General features: G+C 35.9%; 1 protein-coding gene across 6 annotated transcripts in view; it reads left to right on the top strand.

Annotated features, from left to right (window-relative positions):
* The window catches only part of ARID4B (AT-rich interaction domain 4B), an 86,389-nt gene that overhangs the window by 38,039 nt on the left and 30,147 nt on the right, over positions 1-18,203 (top strand). For 3 of the 6 annotated variants that reach the window (XM_079298473.1, XM_079298474.1, XM_079298470.1), the window contains exons 6-13: positions 1,657-1,736; positions 4,050-4,141; positions 6,583-6,721; positions 10,398-10,477; positions 11,763-11,836; positions 12,659-12,804; positions 17,132-17,204; positions 17,829-17,923. In XM_079298473.1, coding sequence (XP_079154599.1) covers positions 1,657-1,736; positions 4,050-4,141; positions 6,583-6,721; positions 10,398-10,477; positions 11,763-11,836; positions 12,659-12,804; positions 17,132-17,204; positions 17,829-17,923 — 779 coding nt within the window. Of the gene's footprint in view, positions 1-1,656; positions 1,737-4,049; positions 4,142-6,582; positions 6,722-10,397; positions 10,478-11,762; positions 11,837-12,658; positions 12,814-17,131; positions 17,205-17,828; positions 17,924-18,203 lie in introns of all 6 variants that reach the window. The other 3 variants (XM_079298472.1, XM_079298469.1, XM_079298471.1) reach the window with 1 other exon arrangement.

Genomic DNA, 18,203 nt, shown 5'->3' on the forward strand with positions numbered 1-18,203 from the left:
ACCACGTAGGACACATTATGTGGCTACCTGCCTAGCTCTGAATAGGTTTACCTCTGCTGTAGTCAGCTTATCTCTTGAAGTGGATAGATTTTTTTTTTAATCTCTCATTATGTAATGAGACTGTTTTGTTAATTAACAGAAACTGGATTAGGAACCTGCTGACTTTTACTTCACTTGACCAGAGGGGGGCTTAATTATGTGTTGACCATTGGAGATGCAGTTCCAAATCTATGTGGTTTGTGTGCAGTCCTTGCCATTGATACTTCTCTTCAAATGTTGAAGTGAGGGATGTGCATCTCCAGCTGATACTGTAACACAGTTGAACAGTGTTCAGCAATTACTGTAGTCTATAAGACGAGCTGGGGAATTATAGTTACAAGGAGAAGCTTCTTCATCAACAGTACTCAATTTTATATGGGAGTGAAAAATTAACAGAAATAGATAAAAGATTCTTTAATATCAAGTTAATGTTAGTCAAGAATCTTTATGTACCTCGTTACTTTTTATATTTTTTTATTTAAATTAGTAAATGTTGAAGAGTAGAGCACTCTCCATTTGAAAACAAGAAATTGCTAAAATGAATCTCTTATCTTGCTGGTCTGCAGACATACTCTTAATTCTGTTACTTTGATCTGTTGATGGACAGAAGACGATGTTTAAGTAAAGGTGAAGGAGATATGTTAAGAAGTTGCTGGAATTTTTTTTAATGTAATATTTTAATGTTTTAATGGGATTGTTTTTGTGCCTACGAAAGTCTTAGAGGTCACTGCTGTGTGGCAGCAAGAATATAATTATTATGTCTGCTCATGAGTGGAGAAGAGATGAATTCTTGTCTCACTGAACAGTGCAAGTACAACCTAAGAGCTAAAATTTGTCAGCAGGTTTTAATCTGCTAAATACCTGCAGAACACAACAAAATCTTACGTTTAATATGACCAGTTTATCAGGTTCTGAAGACCCCACCTTCAATGTGTACAGTGCATTTCAGGATTCTAAAGGATAATGTATGTAGCTGAATGAACTGTATTAAGAACTTGTTTCCAGTTGACCATGGGATAGCAGAGACAGCAAAAAGTCTAAATACTGGGAGTTCCATAGTCTGTCAGTAGAGCTGGTTTTGATGATTGTCAGCACTTTGACTATTGTCGTCTTCCTTAGGATGATATCACTGTTGTTCTCTAGCGTGGTTGCATGAATTCAATAGAGAAAGATATTGGACTTTCATACAACGTTAAATTGCAGCTTTTTTCTGTAATTATCTATTTGTGTTTCTCTGCGGTAAGCACAGTTTCCACTTGAATACCACAGGAGTTGTGCAATTAAATTCTTTAAAAATTGCAAATTTTAGAAAAATAGTTTTTGAACTGTAGTCTGTTGAATTTAATTTCATGACACCATGAATTGTCTGCTCAACTAGTGATTACTCAACATATGCAAGTGTAAATGAGCCTATGGTGAGAGAGCAGCTTATGTATTTGTATTTAGTTGATGTGTGAAACTTTTTACTGGATCTGCAGCATTACCTGGGCATAGGCTTATTTTAAGGATTGACTACAGGAATATATATCCCATTCTTTCTGACATGTAAATTAATTGCATATTAATACCCTGAGTTAAAAAGAAATGGTTTTTTTCCTCACTTTTGTCTGGTGACAGTATTTGATGATGGTGATGAGAAGACTCTGAGACGCTCTTCCCTGTGTTTAAAAGGAGAAAGACATTTTGCTGAGAGTGAGGTAATTGAAGAGTTTTTATATTACAACTTTTTATTTACAAAAATTTTAAAGTGTACTTTTATTACCTCAGGTTTTAGAATGTTGTGCATATCCATATAATTGGGGTTTATGCAAAGTGAGATGCCCAGGGTCTGGCTTTTTCTCTTTTAAAAACAAGTCTTGCAGTTAGATTTCACCAAACTGTGTAAGTTAAGAAATAAAATCAGCAGTTTATCTTTTTCATTTTTATATTATTGATAACTTGTAGATTGTAGATCACACAAAAAACCTGCTACACAACTACTTCACATTGTATAAAAAATTATCTGCAGGTATTAGGAAAAAAAAAAATCACAGTATACTTACAACATGAAAAATTAATATAATTTATAACATAAAAAACTAATGTGCATGATGGTCCAACCCAATTTGTAATAGTTGATGAAACATAAATGCTTTTCTTTTAAATGGCAAATAATGAGTTGCTGTTACTTGTTTATTTGACAGAAGTTGCCAGTATTTTGAAGCTGGTCATGTCTTAGAGGTGACTTGCACATTAAAGTATGCAAACATTTGTAGCACATTCCAAATAATTGGAATTTCCGAATGAAGGTTACTCCTTCCTATTATGTAAGACAATCTGGATGGATGGGCAGATTTATGTAAACATGTTTGTTTATTGGAGAGCTACTGAAGATGGAATTTTTTGCTCTTTGTGAGTATGCTGTTATTGCAGTCAGCTGAGTTTGTTGTTTCCCTGCTGCATTCTTGTGAAGATTCAGGTGTTTGCTAGAATCCTAAATCAGGGTTAAAGATAGGCAAAGGTGGGAGCCTAATCAGCTGCCTAAATCTAGATTCAGATAGAAATTGTATAATTTTAAAGAGTATGGTATTCCTTCAATTAGTCTTTTGTTAATGATACTGATGATAAGCCCAACTGAAGATTACATTTCTTCTGTTCCGTAAATTCTGTTTTAATATGGTTTCAGAAGTATTGCCTTAGAGTACATGGGTTGAAAATTGTGGTCTGCATACATTGCTTTGCAGCCTGTTTGGAATGAGAGTAATTCGGATTATTTTGTCAGGTTCAAAGGATTCAAAGAAACCTTACTTTGAAATGAGTGGTACTTCTTATTTTATCATCTTTTTTATCATCTAAGCTTTTGATGTTTTGCCAGAAGTCACTGATTTGCAATTCACTGTCACCAGCTCTGAATGAAACATGTTGTACATTTCTAATAATTACCTTGTGATTGCACAGCTACTCAGCAGGGAAAATTGCATATAAAATTTCTTTTGTAATTAGGCCAGTGCCCCATTGTTGTCTTGTTCTGATATTGCTTCCCAAGTGTGTGGTGTGGAATCTTTTAGAATGTCCACCACACTCAGAAGTAGTCATACATTTATTTTTAGATTCTAGAAAGCTGGTTTTATTGTCCCTAAGTTAATTCTCTCTGAGACAGAATACTCTTCAGATGCTTTTCAGTGTTACACATTGAAAAATTCAGACATGACAAAGAAATTGGAGTCAGAGGACTATATTTAATTTGGAAGGCTTTCTGCCTTATTTCAAAGAACAGTAATAAGTGGCTGTACAAAAAATTATTGTGCACCAGGAGCCTTCAAGTCTGGAATGGTTATCATTTACACAGGTAACAGCTGGCTTAAGGAGAGAAGATACTGCATGTCCATTAATTCCTTCTGTTGAGGGATTCTTCCTGAAGAGGCAAAGTTCTTTCTTTCCCTCTCTTTTTGTTTTGAGGCTGATAAAGCATCAATTAACACCCTCCCAATTAATCAATATAGCAGCCTCTTTAAAATTGTTTTAGAATCTCTCTCACATATCAAAGTATGATTTACTAACCAACAATACAGAGAAGTTGTCATGTTTGCTGCTGTTGAGTGATCTTTCTGTTTCATTTCAAAGGGGATCTTTATTAATTTTTAAGTAGATGATTCAGGATTTAGTCTAATGATAGGATAGACAGAAAATTATTCTGATAGAGATGGAATATGCCAGGTGAGCAGAATACCTGATACTTATTTCTTTGTGTTTTGAGGATCCAAAGGCAGGACTTCTGGAAAGAATTGTCTGTGTGTGTTTGACAAAAGTTAATTATTCAGAGGTGCAGAGAAAGTGTTGAAAAAACTGCAAAACAAAACACATTCCTTTTTTAAAATCCAAGCATGACATGTATGATGTATTTCTATATTTATTTGGTAGTGACAGAGTCTCTATTGACAAAAACTACTTCAGTGAGGCAGGTGGTTTGGAGAATAACTTATGCCAGGTTTTTCTTATGTATATGCATATGTATTTTTTCATTTCAACAGACATTAGATCAGCTTCCACTCACCAATCCTGAACACTTTGGGACTCCTGTTATAGGAAAGAAAACAAACAGGGGAAGGAGATCCAATCATATGTAAGTGAAATATTTTGATATCTGTGGTGTGTGTAATCAGTTCTGAAGCTTTCAGTGTGTGCCAAGTTATATATATATGTATATATATATATAATTTGTACATTCAAGCTTCTCTTAATGAAAAAAACAGGAGGGTGGATGAAAAAATGTTGTTTAGCGCTACATTTGAAAGTCAAGTTCTTGTTTATTGTTGCATTCAAGCATTTCAAGTCTTCATGTAATCAATATTTAAAATAGTGCTGGGTATAGGCAAGAGCTTTTTCTTGGTTTAAAGAAAAAAAAATGACATCCCAAATTGAAATGTGATGTTATGTATTGACAAACATCTCTGTAGTGTTGTAAATGTGTTGGACTCAAGCTAAAATAATTGCAGTGCAGTCTTTGTCCAGCTGCTAGGAAGTCTATGGAAGGCTCCAGAATCCTCCTGTAGAGCTTTGGTTTCTCAATACAGGGTCTCTGAAGGGCTTTTAGAAATAGATGAACAGTATTACTGAATTACAGAACGGGTCAGGCTGGCAGGGGCCACAGGGGCTCATCTGGTCCAACCTCCCTGCTCAAGTAGGGTCATCCCAGAGCACCTGGCACAGGATTGTATCCAGATGCTTCTTGAACATCTCCAGTGAGGAAGACTCCACAACCTCTCAGGACAATCTGCTCCAGTGCTCAGTCACCTGTGCAGTGAAGAAGTTTGTCCTCATATCCATGTGGATCTTCCTGTGAAGCAGTTTCATCCTACTACTTCCAGTATAGTTTACAACAAAGTTTACTGATATAAAAACAAAATTCTGAGATTTCTTAGGTGCCAAAATTCTTGGTACCCTTGATCTTGATAAAGCAATGTTATGTAATCCAGTGCCTCTTCTTTGTGTGTGGCTTGGGAGGTTTTTTCTGTGTGTGTGGGTTTATGTGAGGGGTTTTTGCCTGTTTGCTTAAAATCTTTAGGTGTATTGGTTTTCATGCTTGGGTTACCTTTTTGCACCTTTAATAGCTTGAAGTAAATTTTGCCCTGTATATGTAGAGGAGCTATAAATTTACTCAGAAAGTTGTTATTAATTTGTAAGATAGTGAAGAAAAAGCTGAAAAAAGCTGGTGTTGCCGCAGAGAGTGTGATTGTAGCATCATTGAGATGTCTGACTGGGTTGTACAGAACATTGTTATGTCAGAAGCAGCACACTTATCTTTATCTTATAGCTAATACTGAGTTAACTGAGTTGAAAGACACTTATGGCAGTATCTGTGCAATTTGAGTTAAGAAGTAGTCTCTCTAAAATAATTCTGGCTTTTTCTTTAGTCTTTGACTTTTTTCTCTTCCTACAAGAGGTTCTTGAACCCCAGAAAGCATTCTGAAAGGCTTCCATGTGTTTTAAAAAAAACCCATCACATAAAAAAAAAAGAATGTTTAGGGGAAAAAAAAATAAACCGAAACAATGCTAAACCAAGACAATTATCATCACTGGAAATAACATAAATTTAAGGTGGAGAAAAGGAAATTCTCCTTAAACTGTCTGTCAGTTGTCTTCTGTTATACAAATGGTAACTGTGAGTTTTTGTTAATACTGAATTTTGTACTCTAAAAGATAGCTTTTAAAGTAATGGTGGTTCTGCTCATTGAAGTTGCTGTATATTTTTTGAGAATTAACCTTTGAAGTGATTGTTAAAAAAAGATATATAGAGAGCATTAAGAAATGGTTTGGGTTTTTTTTGAGGGGGCAGGTTTGCAGGTAATTTTAGTTGGACTAGTTTGTACGTTTAGATTCCTCATATGGTTAAAACCAGGTGCAGCTTAGTACTTGAACAGTCAAAACAATGAGTCAGAAGCCTTTAAAATGAAAATGCATTTGCACCTTAGTCCATCTACTTACATTCCAACACTTCATTCAATGTGAAATTGAAAGTCGTAGAAATGCTTCACTGCACATCTTTAAAGAACTGTTTAAGGAGAAATAGACTTTCTCTTTGCTATTCATCTTTGTATCTGATGTTTCTTCTTCAGAGGTTTGTCCCCTCTCAAAATAGCTTTCCATTCTGTGTGATTTTTAAAGTAAAAGCACAGAGAGATTAAGAAGGAAACCTGAAACAGTTTAGCTTACCATTGGTCCAAAACCACGACTGCAACAGTATTTTTGAACAGTGTTTATGTAGGGCAGAATGGTTTCGCTTTGAATACCCAGACAATGCTTTTCTCTTCCCCCATATGGGTGCATGGTGGTGTTTTTGTTGGGTTTTACACATATTAGTAGTAGTACACGTGCATTTCTGAGTTTGTAATGTTTGGATTGTTACTATAATGTAATTATAAATACTTTGTTCATTTTTATGCCAAAACATCTAACAGGCAATTAATGTTATTTATGCCTCTTTGATAATTAGCTTTGGATCTCCTGTAAGTATAATAAGCAAGTTTTGAGTAGTTGAGTTTTAAGTCTCTTTCTGTTGTTTAGTCCTGAAGAAGAATCTTCATCCTCTTCCAGCGATGAAGATGAAGATGATAGGAAGCAAAGTGATGAGTTACTAGGAAAAGTTGTGTGTGTGGACTGCTTCAGTGTGGATAAAAAGAAAGCTCTGTGGTTTCCAGCCTTGGTAAGAGTCTAAACTTATTATAATTTTGTACAGCTTTTATCATTTTCTAGGCACTGAAGAAAGGTGTGGGGTTTTTCCATTTTGGTGGTTTTTATTAGAACTTAGTGTGTTCTTTCAAAATGCACTGTACAGCAATAGGCAAAAGAAATATATCTAGATATGTTTGTTTAAAAAAAAGGGATTGCTAACATGGTCTTGGTTTTTCCAAACAGCCAGAGCTTGTTGACCTAATTGTAGCTCAGCAGTGTGTTCAGTACTATTGGACTAGAATTTCAGGGCTCTTTTCCTAGGCTATTGCATGTCAATTTTCCAAATTACTGGGTTTTATCAAGGAAGGAAATATAAAGTACAAAGGGAGGGGAAGTTTAGTGATTACATAGACATGATTTTTCAACATTCAATATAAACATTTTGGATATTGCAATCAAATGGGTTTTTCTTGGTCACTACAGTAGGTAGTCGAAAATTGACAATAAATTTACTTTAAAATTACATTATAGCCTTTTGATGCCAGTATTTTTTCTCTTCCTTTGTTCTGGTTTAAAGACACATTTTAAGAAATTAACTTCTCAAAAAATATCACAGCTAGTCTAGTGATTGCATGTAGACTCACTGATTGATGTATTTGGAAATTAATGTATTTCTGTATGTGGTGCCTACTAGTACCATGCATTTTTATTTTATTTTAAATTGTAAATGTTTGATTAATTCCTCCATGGCAATGAAAGCTTAGCACATTTATCTAATTTCAGGGAGGCTTCTGTTCTGCTTTTGAAATTATGCCATACAATAAGATTCAACTCTTCTTAGTATGTGCTATAGCTCTGAGTTTCAGCTTTCTGCTGTGTCTTGTAATGCAGTCCAGCAGCTTTCCAGTAGGAGTTCTTTTGGGGAAGTCTGTGGAAGAGAAGGAGTCAGTGAAATCTTTTTTACAAGGAAGAGGTCAGAATGTACAGCATGGAGATGCCGTGTTTACGGCAGGTAGCTTTAAGAGAAGTTTTCAGTGATAAACAAGAAAAATGGAGGTGTTTCTTTGCTGAAAGCTGGCATCAAGATGATGCAGTATCACCTGTCTCACAGTTCACTCAGATGAGTGGTCAATGAAACTGGCTTGAGCAGTTTATGTCACATTGCCGGGGTTGTCTTTCTGGTCATGCCCATGGCAGATCCCAGTTTCCATGGAAAGCTCTCAGAGGGGTTGGGCTTGTTTGTGGCTCCTGTAGTGCTGCTCAGGACATTGCTGGGCCAGACCTTAAGGAGGAGCTGAACTGTTGCTTCTGTTCCAAAGATATGCTGAAGATACACAATTACTTCTTTGGCTTTCTTTTGAAGATTGGAATTGCTTCTTCTTCATGGAAAGCTTCCTGCAACAGATGAAAAGCAGTAGGGGGATAAAGTTTGAGGGTGAAGCTTGTTAACTTTGAAATAGCTTATCCTAGATTAACTCTTACTTTGGTAATCAGGTTTATAGCTCTGCAAACAAACATCATACTGCATTTAACTAGAAAAGCTGTGCCAAAGGATGGATTTATACTTCAAATAGCTGCCTTTTTTGGTTTGGCTTGGTTTCTTTGTTATAATCCCTTCTCCAGTAGCTATGCCTCTTGGTTTTCTTACCTTATAAGCAGGTTTCCTCTATTGTATCAACAAAGTAATCTTACCTTATTACTGATATATTTTGCATTAAATTTGTAGTACGGTAATTACGTGAATAATGTAATGAAAATTCAGGTTTAATGTGCTGGAGAATGTGTATCTCAGCATTATTTCTTACTAATGATAATATGTACAGGTACTTTGTGTATAAGCACAGAGGACATTGTACAAGTTTATAATGTGAAAACAAGTTTGGGGATTAGTCTAAACCTTTACAGCAAGTAACAATTAAGATTAGTAGTGAAAACCGAGTACTTTGGATATCACTTCCTGTAACCAGGTAGATTATCACTTACAAATTTAAAACTGTAGAAGTCTTAATTTGGTAAAAATTACTGTGAGGATTCAGTGATTGACTACTTTGTTTTAATCCTGCATTAGTGTTTGGATTGGTGGAGGGTTGGTTTGGTTGATGGTTTTTGTTAGTTCTGTGGGGAAGCAATGAGTACAGTGACTAACTGGAATGTAGAAGAGTCTGACAGTTGCTCCTTATGTCAAAGAGTGTGATTTAGTAAGCCTTATAGCATTGCTTAGTTTTAATGTGTACTTAAAGGCTTTTGAAAGGTGTGATGAGGAAATCTGCCTGCAGCATTTTCAGAAAATTGAGTTTACATAGGATCATCTCTTTCATCCTCCTATGACTCCAGTGGAGTTTGTTTTGCAAGGAAATTGAGAAAACTTGATTCAAGCAAAATTGAGGTGATGTTGCTTGATGTAAAGGCACTAAATGAGCTTATGGTAAGCTGTTTTCCAACCTCTGAATAGATTTCTAGGATCTTGATGCTTCTAGAAAACCAGTAGCTAAAGCCTGAAGAACCATCTTTAAAGAGCTAGGAATTTGCACTTGTCAGTTTAAAATAGAGGATGATAATCATTGGCTTCTACCCTGACATTGCAAGCTATATCTCAAGCTTAATTTCTGTTGAAAGTTGTAGTTTTCTAAAGTAATTTTTGTAGGCCACAGAATGCATTGAATTTAAATTTTTGTCTTGAGGAGACTATTTAGCCTATGCTTTGTCATCTGTAAAGTCTATTTCCAAATGACTTGGAGCTTGTGACTTTAGCTCCTACGATGTTGCATAGGTGGTCACCTATGTAAGGAGGGGAAGAAAACCCCAAGTTTTGCCATTTAGTATCTTTGTATTTTGTGAAAAATTAAGACTGAAAGGCAAATGCTGGTACAAGAGAGAAGAGGTGTTTACCTGGGTTAATTCGGGCTACAGTAATTTGCTGCTCCTTGAGGTTCTGTAGCAGCCACAATTTTCCTAACTTTCAGGGGACTATGCACCAAATAAGTGATGGAGAGGGTTTGCTTTTCTGTTTCACATATATATATATATATATATATATATATATATATATATATATATGTGTGTGTGTGTGATGTATATATCTGTATTTTTAAAATTAAATTCTTAAAGCTGTTTGATTAGTGACTTGTATGGCGGTTTAACAAAACTATAACAGCTTTTAAAATTGCAACAAATAATTAATATGTTTTCGCAGTGCTAGACTTGATCAGTCTACTTCTTGAATTAAATAACCTATATATACTTGTACTTGAGGTGCTCTTCTCTCCTAGGTAGATTACTTGTAATCTTCCCTCAAAAAGTTATATTTTGTAATTCCTGCTAGCTTATGATTTTGACACTGTGTGTGATGACATCCTTGGCATTTCCAGTTTTCAGAAGAGGTCTCTAAGTCAGGTGGCAGCACTTGGTGTTTTAGGATGAGGAATAGAATAGGCTGCAGAGGCATGACAGATTGATGTTTTTTCAGAATGCTGTTCTTGTGTTTCCAGCAGCAGTTGTCAGTTTCCCTCTAGGAGCGAGCATGACCTCATGCATTCAGTAATTTCAGGAGGTCATCCCTTCTGTGTTTTGAGGGATCTCACTTGCTCTCATCTCAGGGTTGCCAATGAGAAATGAGCACAAAAGCTTTTAGAGAAGCACTGGTATTTATTCTTACTCTCTTGTTTTAGTTTTTCCTTCTAAACTTTGCAATTGTAATATCTTTGCAGGTGGTTTGTCCAGATTGTAGTGATGATATTGCCGTGAAAAAAGACAATATTCTTGTTCGCTCATTCAAGGATGGCAAATTGTGAGTAGGAATGTAGAGTTTGATAATTGAACAAATTTATGCCTCAAATGAAATGTAGTATGAGATGCATTGGGTAAAATATTATTAATGTCAGTAAGTTCAGTTCAGTAAGTTCCTGCCAAGATTTTTCTAATATTTGGAAAACTGTTAACAGCTTACATGGTGATGAAATTAGTCTTGAACTTTGTCATTATTAGTAATGGAATACATAAATCTGTCTTAGTTTTAATTTAATTGTTAAAATTATGGTAAACACAGTAGTATTACGTGACTTCAAGAATGGCCTGGAACTCTTTCCTGCTGTGGTTGGAATAGAGCAGTGCTTTTCAGGGATGTGGCTGTAAGCTTATCCAACTACAGAAGGGTCGGTGGGGATGTGTGCATGCCTGCACGTACACCACATGCACACACAGAAATCCTCTTTCTTGTGTGAAGGTGGTAAGGCATATGTTTATCTCAGTCTAGACTGCAACTGCATCTTATCCTGCTGTAATGCTACTCAAAGTAGGAAAAAGGATAGAGAAACACAGAAAACCAGACTGTCTGGTATTTGCAACAAAATAAAGAACTTTGTGTTCTTAAACTCACAACAATAGAATTATTTTTCTAGGTTTTAGTTTTTATTCAGAAGTTGCAGCTATTTACTGTGGTTCAGTTTAGCAAAATGTTTTGCAGGAAGGATATTGAAATATTTAACAGTTTTGTTGTGGTTTAATTACTTACTAAGTCTAGGGTCTTGCTTTACCATTTGATAGTTTTTCAGGCATCAGTGCTTGTCATCCAAGGGGCACACATAACATGTGTGCACACGAGCACATCCCCACCCCCCAGTCCTCCAGAGCTGCAATTCAGATTTGCTTACTTGGTTATAGACAAAGTAGAAATTAGAAAGTGCTTTATTCTTTCAATTTGGAAGTCTTTGATTTCATAGTGACAATTTGCACTTAATACTTACTCATTATTTATGTTTTAAGCAAGGTAGGGTTCTAAATTAATGTTAAATTATTACATATATGGGAGATTCCAGAAACTACCTGTTTGTGGAAGTAGCATACTTTCTTGTGTATGCAGTGAATGTATATAGTCTAATCAATTTAATGTAAAAGTTTTGGTTTTAATCCCCTGTACCAGATTAACACTATAGAATGGTCAAGATATATTTCATGTGCAGCTTATGCATGTTTACTAAGTGTAATACAATCTTAGTGTGATGTATTGTTAGTTTTTATAGTTAGTTTACCTTTTAAAATATTTTAATTTTTTTAACACTTTCTAAATTATCCAGTGTTTCTGTGCCAAGGAAAGATGTCCGGGAAATCAGTGAAACTTCACCGAAGCCCGACGCTTTGTTAAAACAAGGTAAAAGTAACTTCCTGTGAGAAACACTTGTATGTATTTGCATAGTTACATGAATTGCACTAAATCTATGGCAGATTGATTCATGTCTTAAAGATCCTAAAATACAGGATCTTATGTTACAGAATAATATATTGAACACTTATGAAAAGTTAGAGGAATTTTTTTTTAAACAATAAAACCTAACTAAACAAACCCCCTAAAAACAACATCCCACCTGCTCTGCACTGAACTTAAGTGTAGACATGCCAAGCAGGCACACATTGATTCTATACATTATATTTTTCCTTTTACTTTAGAACTTTATAGAATTATTCTCACAGTAGTGCCCCTAATACTTGTAAGTAAGTTTCCTTTATGAACTTTGAAAATCTGGACTTGTGTATGCATTTGAAATTTTAAGGTTGTGTGATCAAACTCTTAGAATTAGCTTGTGATTATTTCTTCCTCCTTGCCCTCCCTTTTGGTATATATAACCTGCAGTGTAAACCTGTTGAATAGGGGTTTCCTCAATTAAATTTTCATATTTGCCCTAAGCAGAAAATCCTCATTTGTGTCTGTAGACATGAACATGATAGAAATACCTGTAATATCTTTGAGTGCCTTGATATGCAGAGAGCACCAGGCCAGTTTGACTGGATAAGACAAATAAGGATGGACAACATGGAGTGGTTGTTGAGGTTCTTTGGATTTGGGGTGGAATTGTTAGTTAGCAGTCGTTCCTTCTTCTTGTCTTCCCCATTATCCCTGATTACTGGTTTTTAATTCAAATCTTTGTGCAAACTGATGCTTCTGCAGTGCTAACAAGGGCTGCTTCTTTTACAGCTTTTGACCAAGCACTTGAATTCCGTAAGAACAGAACTGTTCCTAGTAACTGGAAAACAGAATTGAAAGAAGACAGCTCCAGCAGTGAAGCTGAAGAAGAAGAAGAGGATGAAAAAGAAAAAGAGGATAACAGCAGTGAGGAAGAGGCAAGTGAAGTTAGTAAAGGGCCTAGATGCACAGATGATAAAAATTAGCACGAATTTATGTATTTAAGTAGGCCTTTTTTACTTTAGGGGACATATAGCATGTTAACATAGGCATTATTGAGTAACTGCCTGGTCTGCTGAAGAATTGCTTCACTACAAGATGTCTCTCTGGCTACCCTGTGTAAAGAAGCAAAAGAACTTTGAATCAAGGTGTTAGCCCATGCACTCCACTTCCACCTTTCTTCTCTTTTTTTTTTATTCTGCAAGTATGAAGTCCCTACCTTATGCTTGGTTTTCTAATCATCTGTTCTTTGCTCCCAGCCTCCTGTCCAGAAAAAAAAAAATGAAGACAAGAAAAGAAGAAAATTAGTGGAATGAACTTTATTTCACAGCTGGCTGAAGGCTGAAAGAGAGGCTCTTGAAGCTTTTACTTCTCTGTACCTTCTTTGTGGTACTCTAAATCTGTATCTGCCATAATCACTTTTTCTCTCACCAGGGTTTGAGAGCTGTTCTCTTAATTTTTAAGCAAGTGTCAGTAGTGCAGCAGACTTAATTTCCTATTAGTAGGGGAATTGTAAAGAAGAAACTGAACTGGTTTGGGTCTTAAATGGTTGTTAAGGTCCTTCTCTCAGTCTATCCTCCCTGGCTGTTGTGACTGGCATATCAGAAGGTAGTGTTTCATCTTTCAGTCATTCATTTCTTTAAAATGTGTTGGGAGACACAAAAGTGTGAAGTTTTGACTTTGCCACCTGTTGGGAGACTGTAAAAGTGTGGAGTTATGACTTTGCCACCTTTCCATGTTTGCAATTTCTTTCTGCCTCCTCTTTAAGCTCTCAGAAGATTATCCAGCCCTGATTGAAAGTTTGCAAGGGGCAGTGCTGTTTTTAGTATTTTGAGAAACAAGGAACAGTTCCTTGTTTTCAGTACAATTTCTGAACTTTCTCAGTAGGTTAGTATCCAGCCATGAACGTGATACACATAGATAAGTTTGTATCTATGCAGGATTACACATCATCTTTATATACTGATCATTCCTGCACCACTTTTTTATGTGAAAACTCTTTCTAGGTGAAAAATACAGAGCCTTTAGCTACAGCATTCGTAAACATTTTAACTTGTATTCTTTCAACACCTTCTATTGAGCTCTACTTAGTTCCATGTGGCATTGTTTGAGCAAATTTTCCATCTGCTAGACATGAAGATTTCATCTCAGACAAATATTTTAGAACTTACTGTATCACTACCTGTGATAATAACTTTTCCAATAAACAGTGATTTTAGTCGCTTGTTGAACTAGGAAGTTTCTAAAACAGAGGCTTTTTTTTTTTTTTTCACTTTTTTCTTTTTAGCTCTCCTTGGTGGTCAGTGGCATGTGTGTCTTCTTTCCACCCATATTTGAACAGTTTCTGCAGCTTCTTCTCTTTTTTTCTTTTTGTTACTTTGTGCCTATAACCTCATTATTAAGCAGCATCCCTTCCCAAACAGGACCTGTGGTTCTGGCCTGCTCCTGGGGCTTTATCCACCTGCAGGTTTTTCTGCTGTTTCCCAGGACATGAAAAGTTCTCACTGGTTGCCCTCAGGCCATCCATGTGGCCCTACTACCCATAAACCAGAGCAAAACAAAACAGAAAACCCAAACTCTTAAAGATGTCACCATGGGCTTTAAAAACAGATGCTTCTGTCCTGTAGATGTATGGTCACACCATATTCTGTAGATACAAAGATACCCTTTTGTACCTCGTATCTGTATACATGCTTCCATCCCATATAGATAGGAGCTGACATGCAAATCCTCTGTATTTATCTTCTAAGAAGAGTAATTGCCTTTTTTTTTTTCCCTAATGGAAAAGACTGAAAAATGGCCTTCCTTTACTTTATAAAATCTGAGATTGGTAAAAGAGTTGTCAAAGACTCTCTCTTCCAGTGCTGTGCTATAGTACTGTGTGAATTTGTGTTCCAGAAAACAGGTTGTTTTTCTGAGTTTTATTTTAACTTGTAGCATAGACAAATACATTAGGGACTGCAGAATGACCAGCTAGCACTCTGGTTGTCTAACTTGAAAATAAGCAAATATGACAACATGGTGTGCCTCTTCAAATCATTATCTAGGAAACCTTATTGTCTAACTGGATTAAGAGATTATTAATAGATAGTATTAGTACAGTATAATACATGCTGACTCTGTAGAGATTCTGAGAAAGTGTAAATGCTTTTCAGAGGCATGCAGGGTCACAAGCTTACCACGTTAGCACACTTTCTTCGAAGTTACTTTGCTCTCTGCTGGAAAAATTAATGAGTATTCATTCACTTGCCATTCTGGCACCTCTGTGAATTATCACATTAGAGACGTAGGAGTATCCTTCAGGCATTGGACTGTATAATAGGAAAGGAGTGTTTTATTCAGCCTCTTCATCACCTTTATCTTATTTCCCCCTGTATTTAAAAATAACATATTCCTTCTTCAGAACTTTATTGGGTTTCCTGAAGGTTTCCTGGCAGGTTCAGTGACACCTGTCACCCCTCCTCTAAATGCTCTGTGAGATTAATGTCTTATGGCAAGCTTTTTCTTGTTGATGAGGAAGATATTCCATGATTCATCAGATGCTGGTAAAATTCTTTTCCAAGTACCTGCTGTGGGAGATTAAAAACAAGAAACAAAAACATTTTTGAGTTCTATTCCACCCAAGAAATTTGTTCTCCATGGCCCATGGAATATAAATGTTTTTAACTAGGCTTTAATCTGTACTGCATGTAGGGCTGCAGCATCACCTTGTACCTGTCAGAGAAGAATTGGGCTAGTTGTGCTGAATTCTGGTGCCCCTGCCCTGTGAGAAGGATTCCTGGTATACTGCTGCAGCTCTCTACCCAGCCTGTCCTTGCCCATCAAAGCTGCCTGCTCTGAGCTCTGCTGGTACACTGGGTGTCAAATGCCCATCATGTAATGTCTCTGGCAGAGCCTTTTCTCTTGCATTGCATTTGCAAGATTGGAGTATTTTCATTGCATTTCCATTGATAATTATACCTGAAGGGCAACTGTTTCAGCTTATTGTGAATACTGGTTCCTAATTTTTTTTGCTTGTTTGCTCTGATGTCATCCAAGGGCATTTAATGGGTAAGAAGAAATACACAATAAGAAAAATCCCTACTCCTTGATAACGGTTACATTTTCCTGACCATATTTTCAGCTGTACGTATTTTTATTAAATAGATTCAGTAGATGTTGGAAGGTTTGGGGTTTGTTTTTGTTTGTGTGTGTTTGTTTTTGCCAATTCTGTTTAGTAATTATATTCAGTTTCTGTTGTTTTCTCAACTGTTTTAGTATAACTTTAAAGACAGTATGTTTTTTCCCTTTGCTTCAGGGTAGTTGAAGTTTTATATTTAGTACAAGGAGACTACTGAAGAATGGAAGTAATAAACACGGAATGCAAATACACTAAAGAAAAATAATTTCGTTTAGATTACTGAATAACTAGTTATTTTTGAAAACTCTACAGGTAGCATTAAAAATTAACTCATATTTGGTGTATTGTTTTGCAGTAGCTCAGTCATCAGAATTTCTTCAGAATTTAATATATTAATATCTTATTGCTTCTAGTTGTGGCAAGCCCCATTTCCAAAAGAGATTATGAGGTGTTATAAAGTAAGCCATAGTGCTTTGTTATGAAACTCCACTGTTTATTAATCTAAGTAAATCTAATGCAAAGGTTTATTAGTGCAATGAACTGAACTTCCAAAATATCCATTGTTATTTCAGTTCTGGGATTGATCCTGCTCAGCACGCGCTCAGCTGGTGCCCCATGGCAGTTCGCATGCAGTGCCATTGGCTGCGGTTTGCCAGTGCAGTGGATTAGAACTCCTAAGAAAGTGCAAGCACCATTTGCTCTTTGACTTCATCTCTGAAAGTGACGTAGTCTGTCCAGGAACCAAGGAGTCACTTAACTGCAGTAGAAATAGAGCTGAGATTTCTGATATAATCTCTTGATCATTAATAGTGCTGTCTCACAGACTTTCAGCATAAATGGATCAAATTGAGAGCACATCTTGATCTATGGTATCACTTATGATACTTCAGTGATCAGTCAAAAATCCAATTTTGATGTATGTTTACAGTCAATTTTTTATGTATATTGAAACACTGTAGTTTCTAAAACTTGGTTTCGTGTGGCATTGCAGTGAGAGCATGTAACTCTCTTATGCCCATGCTGTTGCTGACTACAGTAAAACAAGCTTAAACATTTAAATTTAAATTATCACTACCTTAGGTTTGTTAATGAAGGACTGTAACTCAGAATGGTGACAGTTTTCTTGCGTGCATTGCTTTAAACAGGAGGAAATAGAGCCGTTTCCTGAAGAACGAGAGAACTTTCTTCAGCAGTTGTACAAGTTCATGGAAGACAGAGGTAGGCATTTTAATTAGCAGTACTTTGAGAAACTGAGTCTTTAAACTAGTAGTGCTTTGCAGTACAGTTTTGGAAACAGGGAAACCGTACTCCTGCCTTCTGACTTCCCCACTATTTGGAAGATGAGTCTGTCATTTGACTCATCTCTTAAAATGCAGTCCCATATTTCTGCTTTCAGAAATAAATGGATATATAAAAATATCTATCCTATTATGTTTTGCATATAGTACAGTAGCATAAGAAGTTTCAGCTCTTGAAGCATTGTGGGATTGCTCCTGGTGAGGGTTGGATTGGTTTTTTTTTATTTTTATTGCAGTGTTGTGTTTTTAGATGTAATTGTTTCAGTGGGTGAAATAAAAATATGTATAATATAGTTAGCAAGAAAATTTGCATCATTTCTGCATGTTCCATAATGTAAGGAAGAATGTGTATATATATATATGCATTAAATAACAAGAAACATTTTCCCTCTAGTTCAGTAACACTCTTTAGTTTCATGAAAAGCAAATGCCAGATGCAGGAGGTTTACAATGCTGTTTTTAATAGTAGTGTTTATGATGTGAATTTCATGTCATTCTGGAAAAAATATTTTGAAACAACCTAACAACTGTCTTTGTTACCCAGGGACTCCTATTAACAAACGACCTGTGTTAGGATATAGAAATTTGAATCTCTTCAAGTTATTCAGACTTGTACACAAGCTTGGAGGATTTGATAACGTGAGTATTAGTTTGATGAGTATTCCAGAGCCATAAAAACTGAGGGTACTGTTTATTATTGTGGAATAAATTATTACTCTGTGAAAAAGTGATAAAGAACACAGGACTTTCAGATGTATGAAAGTTTTCTACTATGGAGGCATAAGACACCTTGTAGTTCTAAAAACCATGCTTTATCACAAACCAGAAACTAGTTAGATGCTAAATAAATTACACAGCTATTCAGCATGTTTAATTACTGCTGCATAAAATCAGCCAGCATGTATGTTTTTCTAATATT

This window comes from Erithacus rubecula (assembly GCF_903797595.1).
Source record: "Erithacus rubecula genome assembly, chromosome: 2".
NCBI lineage: Eukaryota > Metazoa > Chordata > Aves > Passeriformes > Muscicapidae > Erithacus > Erithacus rubecula.